Consider the following 7,649-nt stretch of genomic DNA (forward strand, 5'->3'; position numbering starts at 1 on the left):
CTGGAATGCATAGGGGTCCTCCCCACATTATCGCTTTCTCTCTTCGTGAGTACACATGGCGCCCAAGAAGAAGGGTAAGACATCGGATCATTTGAACGGGATGTTTCCGCTAAATTATGTACTTTTATTTGACTTATTGGCATTTAATAGTGCTGATAGTAAATAAAGATGGTCATTTGGCGCGTTTAAAGAATCATGCCGGTCTTTAAAAGCATTTAAAACCTATGAAATCGTATCAATGTTCTCTGTCCTATTCCACGTGCATGTTAGCCGAGTTTTATTTTCTTTTTATCTTTTTATTTTTCAGTGTTCTGTTCTACGTGCATGTTAGCTGACTTTCGTATTTTTTAATCATTTGTGTTTTAAACTAAGAGGTGATGAATTTTAACTCTAAAGCCGTGTTCACACTCAACGTTGATTATGATGAACTGAAGTATATAATTATCAGGCTATCATACTCCATTCTATTTTATTAAATTATGGTTCTGTTCACATCTGCGAAAATTCAAATACAATACGCAGGGTAACCTCGTAGTGTGAGACAAAATGGCGCCGTATCGTGTAGCTGCCACGATTATATATCATCACCATCATGTGCTTGAGGCGAGAAGAGATCAACCAAAGATAGCTTCCGAGAATAGAAGAAGACAAATCCAAATCTTCGCTCCACATATAAAGCGATTAGAAGTTTTGTCTGCTCATACCACCACGTGCTCGCCATTCTGTTCAATTATGCATTGTAATTACTGCAAACAATCCCTTTGAGGTTGTTTTGAAGTAATTATAATCCAGTTATAACCAGTTATAACTGCAATTAGTTGATGTGAACCCATTTCATATTTAATTCGATCATAATCGAGGCCTAATGTGAACACGGCTACTTAGACATCAATTTTAGTAAACTCGAAGAAGATCTAGAAAGTTAACATCGGTGATTGAGTGTAGTACAAATAAAGAGCTTTGATTCCTCATTCATGGTTGTTTATTAACAAGAATGTTATGCAAGAGACGCTACTGTGTGTGTGTTGTGTGTGTGTTGTTTTCGACCTTGTCCCCTTTTTTCATATCTGATATCCTGAAACATGCCCCCACCCTTCATGTGATGTCATGTGTCATGCGGGCTGTTGAACAGTAAGGTATACCATGTTTCTGCTAATAAATGCTAATAAATTAAGACTAAACAACACTGAATGCCTTAGAACTTGACCACTGCAAAATATACGTTAATTTGAATTATTTAAGTTGAAATTGGAATTGAACTAATCTTGGACATCTTTTTCCTTTCAGCGAAGTCAAAATCCGCGGCTTCAACCAAAGCCAGTGGGGCTGCAACCAAATCAAGTTCTGCCTCTGCTGAAGAAAGTGGTCCTTCAGCCAAACCAAGTAAGGGTTCATCCAAGGCAAGTGGGGTTTCAGCCAAAGCAGGTGCGGCTTCTGCCAAAGCAAGTGCAGCTTCTGCCAAAGCAAGTGCAGCTTCTGCCAAAGCAAGTGGGGCTTCTGCCAAAGGAAGAGCAGGTTCTGCCAAAGCAAGTGAAACCTCCAGGGCCCAAAGGGCAAAGAAGACCATTCTTAGGGGTGTCAAAAAAACTATCAAAAAGAAGGTTTACACCAAAGTCCATTTCCACCGCCCTAGAACTCTGAAGCTAAGAAGATCTCCCAAGTACCCACGTCGTTCTGCTCCCAGGACCAACAAGCTTGATCACTATGCTATTGTAAAGCATCCATTGACAACAGAATCCGCAATGAAGAAAATTGAAGATAATAACACACTTGTCTTCATTGTTGATGTCAGAGCTAACAAACCACAGATCAAAGCTTCTGTCAAGAAATTGTATGACATTGATGCCTCCAAGGTCAACACTCTTATCAGGTACTTGCATCATTTGCAAAACATTGTTTTTTTTCCCTAATTACATGTTTGTGGACTATTTATATAAGCAAGTGAGAATTCCAGAAGCCAAAGTATTTTAAAGTTTATGAGTTCAAGAAAAATTTGACATTTCGTAGTAGAGCTTGGATTTTTTTTATCCAAGTATGCCTGTGTCGCATCATAAAAAAAAATAATTTCTTACTATGTTATCTTGAAGTTAAATAAAATATCTTTCCGATGGATGTGCTAGTACTGGTTGGTGTCCATTTCAGTTTGCAGTTCAACATGTTCTCTTTTTTGGTTTAGACCTGATGGACAGAAGAAGGCTTATGTCAGGTTAGCTCCTGACTATGACGCTCTGGATGTGGCTAATAAGGTTAGTGGCTTTATCGGTGTGTTTCTGAGGCAGCAGAGCACGGAGAATTCTTGGGCTTACTATGAGAATTTTTGGGAGGCGAGGTGGCCTCATGGTTAGTGCGCTCGAATCCGGATTGAGTGGTGCGGGTTCGGGCCCAGGCCGGTGACATTGAGTTACATGTTCTTGGGCAAGACAGTTTACTCTCACAGTGCCTCTCTCCACCCAGGTGCATAAATGGGTACCGACGAATTTAATGCCGGGGGTAACCCTGCGATGGACTGGCATCCCATCCAGGGGGGAGTAGAAATACTCTTAGTCGCTTCATGCCGCGGAAAGCGGGATAAGCTCCGCCCTTATGCGCTGCTTGGCTCGTAAGCAGACTTTTACTTCGAGAATTTTTCTCTCAGTGGCTATTTTAGTTGGAACAGAGCTTTGCTCTTTCTGACAATGAAAACCCTGCTTTGTAAAAATAATTTTTATATCAAGATAAATTTTCAGGAAAATTGACCTCTTCAGAGTATACCCTAATATTCAATAGTCAGTTAAAGCCTCACAGTCAGTATCTCAGAGATTTACATCTCCTGTGTAAAAGTTTTGGAATTTGGTAATATCTGGACAGTATGGGATTTACAGTGGATTGGTTTGGCATACTTGTGCATGTATTGTATCTGACACTTTTTCATTTTCTGTGGTTTAGGTTAGTTTGGGTGCTTTGTTGTGACTGCAGTTCTTCTTATCATTCTTTTAATTAATTTCCATCTTTATTTGCAGATTGGAATCATATAAGTGGGCTGCGTGACAAGGGCAATAAAGTTTGAATGAAATTTAAATAATTGGTGTTTGTGGTTTTTTTTCTGTTAAGAATGCTCACATTCTTTACAGCAATCTGTAGTTTTGTAGTTAATCACATGATTTCAAGCGCAATATGGCTATGGCCAACAGAATCGCAAATGCTTTTTGAAACTTAATTACTTGACAAATCATGTGATTACTTGCAAATAATATGACAAAATTTAATATCAAAGCCCTATATAATTATTTGAACTGCAGAGAAAATCAAGTTAAAATGCTGATTATTGGAGTTATTAATATTATTAAACAGGGGTTTCAATAACTTTTGAATTACATATCTGGGCTAATCAATGTAAGTGGCAGTCACTCTTGTCTTTAACAAGGGTTTGAGTGAAAATCAAGGCAGAGCAGCTGGCGGCGAGAGGCAAATTTCTGACAGATGGCAGTATACCGGTACCGCTTGTGACCGGCTTTTGATGAAACCTCTGATTATTATCGTTGCTTGAGCTATAGCGAATGAAAAAGCCTGAATTGAACAGGTTTAAGCCTGAATTACTGCTCAAGTAATGTTAATTATTAATAGCTGCGATGATCAGTATCTTAACTTGTTAGTTGCTGGTGAGCCTTAGCGAGGCAGCAGCCTATTCTTGATATTAGTGAAAAAAAAATCAAAATTTGTGGGATGTAATATTGGAAGCGTGCGCAGTCGATTGCGGTGTTATCATGTCTATAATCTGGGCTATTGATACCAGTGATGACGTCACATGCACGTGGAAGGGAATCTTACAGCCTCACAGCCTTAGAGTCGAGTACTTTTCCAGTGGGTCGTCATGATCATCATTCAACCGTACATGTTCAGTTTTTGAACCTCTTATATTTGACCATTGAGTCAAATTGTTCTTCAACGTCTTCAGCTGTTGAGCGAAGAGAAAATCAGTTCTCGAGCTAGACCACGAACAGTCATCCTTCTTTCCTCGGAGCCACGCACAACGGATGAAATTAGTATTTTACGCAAATGCCAGTGGTATAAAAGAGGCGTGTCACGCAATCGCGCGCTCTCCCAAGTCAAAGAAAAATAAGAGACTGCTCGCTGTTGGCGGGTCTAAAACACACTCAGGTCACATTCCACCGGTCACTTGTTGCAGGTCATTGTTTTGCCCTCAATTTGGCTAACCCTAGGCCAAAGGTTGGTTTTTAGGTCTAGGGGTAGCCCAATTGAGGGTTTTGGGTTACTTTCAAAAAGGTAAAACAATGACCTGCTACGAGTGGCCTGTGGAATGTGACCTGTATTGTAGACCTGCCTGCTCGCAGTCTATTCTTAAGCACGACAATAAATGTAAATTGACGTTTGTTCAACTACGCTCAGCATTTCTCAAAAGGTAACTCTTGCTGAAAAGGGGCCAGAAATTTCATAAGAACAGAAGTTTACATTCAAAGAATGAACTAACATGCCATTGTTCTAAAATGATCCCTTTACTTATAGAATAGTAACGCCTGCCTTACAAGCTAAAGATATGCACACCTTTCTTCGCTCTTTTAATACTTTCACGCACATTTCTGGTACCCTGTTGTTTCAAAAAAGTTGCAGCTATTTAAAAGAAAAAAAAAATACCAGTCACTGCTCCCAGTTTCCACGCCAGCACTCACTTTCACACTGAAACTCCTAGTAATACATGTAGTTTGTACATTAAAACAAAGGGAGGCAGGAAATCAAGAGTGAAAGTTTGACAGTGATGCTTTAATTTTTGTTTAAAGTTCATTCAACCGATTGGCTGAAACAGATTATGTTCGTCAAATTGAAGACTATAGATCAAAAAGTCATTCAACTGTAAACTTGTAATTTGCACTCGTGTTGCAAATTTGTGCCACTGTGCTAGTTTTCACCAGTCAGAACCGAGCAATAATTGGCATGCCTATTTTAACTTATTTTGAATCTGAAAGTCAGTACCTTTACGTAATTTGTAAGTGAAATTCTAAATAGAAACCGAGAAGAGGACCCTTTCATCCAGGAACACACCTAACAGGTGCAAGCCCAATTAAAAGAAAAAGTCATATAAGTATTTCCAAGACTTGAAGCTAACTGAAAGGTACATGTAGGAGGGATAGGATGTTGAACATTTCAAGGATAAAAGAATGGCTCTCATTGGTGCTCTGGGAACAAGTGGCAAAGCTGTGAGGGGTCTGAGACGAGCCAACGAGCAAAAAAAGGAGGGCCAGCAAGGATAGGTGTCAAATTTGACGATTCTCTAACTCGATAGACCTAATCTGCTAACTCAATGTTTTACCCAATTCAAACCCTTTGGGAATAAAACGTCTTGTTCCAGGTATTTCCATATCATTTAAATATGAATGCTACATTTATCATGCAAATACAATACACAAAGAATCTTCGTCCCGGGAGATTTGAATTGGGTACAACATTGAGTTAGTCGATTAGGTCTATGTGTCAAATTATTATCCCATAGAAATTGAGCAAAACAACAAACATGACTGAAATTTTAGTGGGAATTACATCTGCATAACAACAGGACCTGTCATTTTTCACCAATCAGAATGCTGTGTTTTTGGACGAACTTGCTGTATTTGGGAAACAATGCTATCCTTGCAGGCTCTCATTTTTCGCACCATGACCCTTGGGGGCTTGCTTCTCTCACACTCTTGTTTTTCCACTTGTGGCTTTGCCTCTTGTTCCACAGTGCCAGTGAGATTTTCTCACCATTTTCCTCCAAAATTCTTTTGGAAGGACAGGAATGAAAACAAACCTAAAGACTACTATGAATAACAGTCTACAAACTCTTTCCCAGTGAAAATTTAGTATCGCCTTGACAGTAGAGCAAAATTTTTACGGCCACCTTTTTATATTCTGAGAAAATGGCCATGAATTTCCTTGCAAGAAAACCCTATTTATATGGCCATCAACCACAATGCTAATTCCCAGTGTGAGAATTTCTTTACAAATTCACCTCATTGAAGTGATAGGACTCTCTTGTTACTCAGAAAAGTTGGGCCCTACCTAAATTGTACTCAGTCAAGTTAGTATGCGAGACTTTGAGAATCTCACTGCGTACCAGTTAACCCTTTCCCTCTCAAAATGCCAGGCCAGTTGGGGGCCAAAGGGTATTAACACCATCCTCTTAAACTCCTTAAACTTTTGCCTCTGAAGTGTGACACTTCCAGAACTGTTATTAACAATACATCCTGCATATACTTTAATAGTGAATCATTCACTGCTCGAGAAAAGCGCTTGATCTCACAGCCAAAGCATAATGGAGTAACCATTGATTTACCATAACTCATGTGGGTTTAAAATCCCATCAGCTACCCTGGCCAACTTTGAATCTAGTGTGATTTATTACTTAGGATGTCTTAAGGCAGACCACTTTCAAAAAGCACTTGAGTGTCATTTTCATTGTAGTCAGATATGGTAATTAGCCATGTGTCTGTCACAAAGCTCTTGGCTTGATCCTGTCCGTGTAAACATAAACATGTATTTGTGCGAAAGGTAATCGGAAAAGCTCACACAGACTTCCCAACACACACACCACTTCTCTTTTTTGAATTACCGCATTCTCAGGCTGAATTCCCATAAAAAAGTGGCCCTGAAGTGATCTTTGTCCGCTCCAAGTGATCCTTTGAACTGGGTTTGTGCCACTCCTTGAAGTCCTTGAAAAGCCCTGGGATTTAATTTTGGACTTCAAGGTGCTTGAAAAGCTCTTGAAAAAAAGGATTTTGTGGAAAACTGCTTGAACACTCCTTGAATTTTTTCTTGGGTGAAAATTGTTGAGATTGTATCACGCTAAGTTAAAGAGACATTTCAAAAATTGAGCCCAAAATTGACTATCAGGAAAACATTAAACCTAAAATTAAAATGCCTGTGCATGCACTTAATTTGCAGGATGTGATAAGGAATGTCAAGGTAGACTTTTTCAGCAAAGAAAACAATGAAATACTATGTATGGCATAGCAAATTTCTTAGACTCCTTGAAAACTCAATTCCTGGTTCTTGAAAACTCCTTGAATACTCCTGGAATTTTAAAGGCAAAATCTAGCACAAACCCTGTTTGAAACAAGAATGATAACCATGAGAATATTACACCTCTTTCCTTCATTTCCAGTTCCTACCTTACATAAATGTAACTTATTAAATACTGCTTTTGTTGACTGTCAGCACATACAAACGAGATTGATTCATGAAAATGCTTGAAGTTGGTTATAAACGCTATAAGAAAACTGTTGAAAACGTCAGTGACTGGAATATTAAGATAAGGAAAATTTGAAAACTGCTTTGTTACTCAAGTCATATATTACCTGGCTTTTGTGATTGAAATTTCTGGCATGTGTGTTTTGCAATTTATGCACGTGTGACCTGAAGATAAAGGTAAAGTTTTGAAGAAGTGATTGGCTAGTCCCTGGTCCCCATGAAAACGCTTTAAGTCACAAAGAAAATGTCTATTTCTCAAAACACTTTAATTAATTAATAACCTTCCTTGCCACTTTTTTCACATCCCTTGTGACTCTTCGTTGGCTTCAGAGATCAGTGACATTTGAAACCAACCCTCACATTTTATACAAACAGTGGCATCCCACAATGCCAACAGATGTCTTGTTACCCAACATAAATCTAGCCAA

At 38.9% G+C, this 7,649-nt stretch overlaps 1 protein-coding gene across 1 annotated transcript; it reads left to right on the forward strand.

The window, feature by feature from the left end:
- Positions 1-3,061, forward strand: LOC137976310 (large ribosomal subunit protein uL23-like). The gene is made up of 4 exons (XM_068823610.1): positions 1-74; positions 1,288-1,870; positions 2,177-2,246; positions 3,000-3,061. Exons 1-4 carry the CDS (start codon positions 56-58, stop codon positions 3,012-3,014), a joined length of 687 nt encoding a protein of 228 aa, XP_068679711.1. The 5' UTR covers positions 1-55; the 3' UTR covers positions 3,015-3,061.
- Positions 3,062-7,649: the final 4,588 nt, after the last annotated feature.

The sequence above is a fragment of the Montipora foliosa genome, chromosome 11 (genome assembly GCF_036669935.1).
Source record: "Montipora foliosa isolate CH-2021 chromosome 11, ASM3666993v2, whole genome shotgun sequence".
NCBI classification, from domain to species: Eukaryota; Metazoa; Cnidaria; class Anthozoa; order Scleractinia; family Acroporidae; genus Montipora; species Montipora foliosa.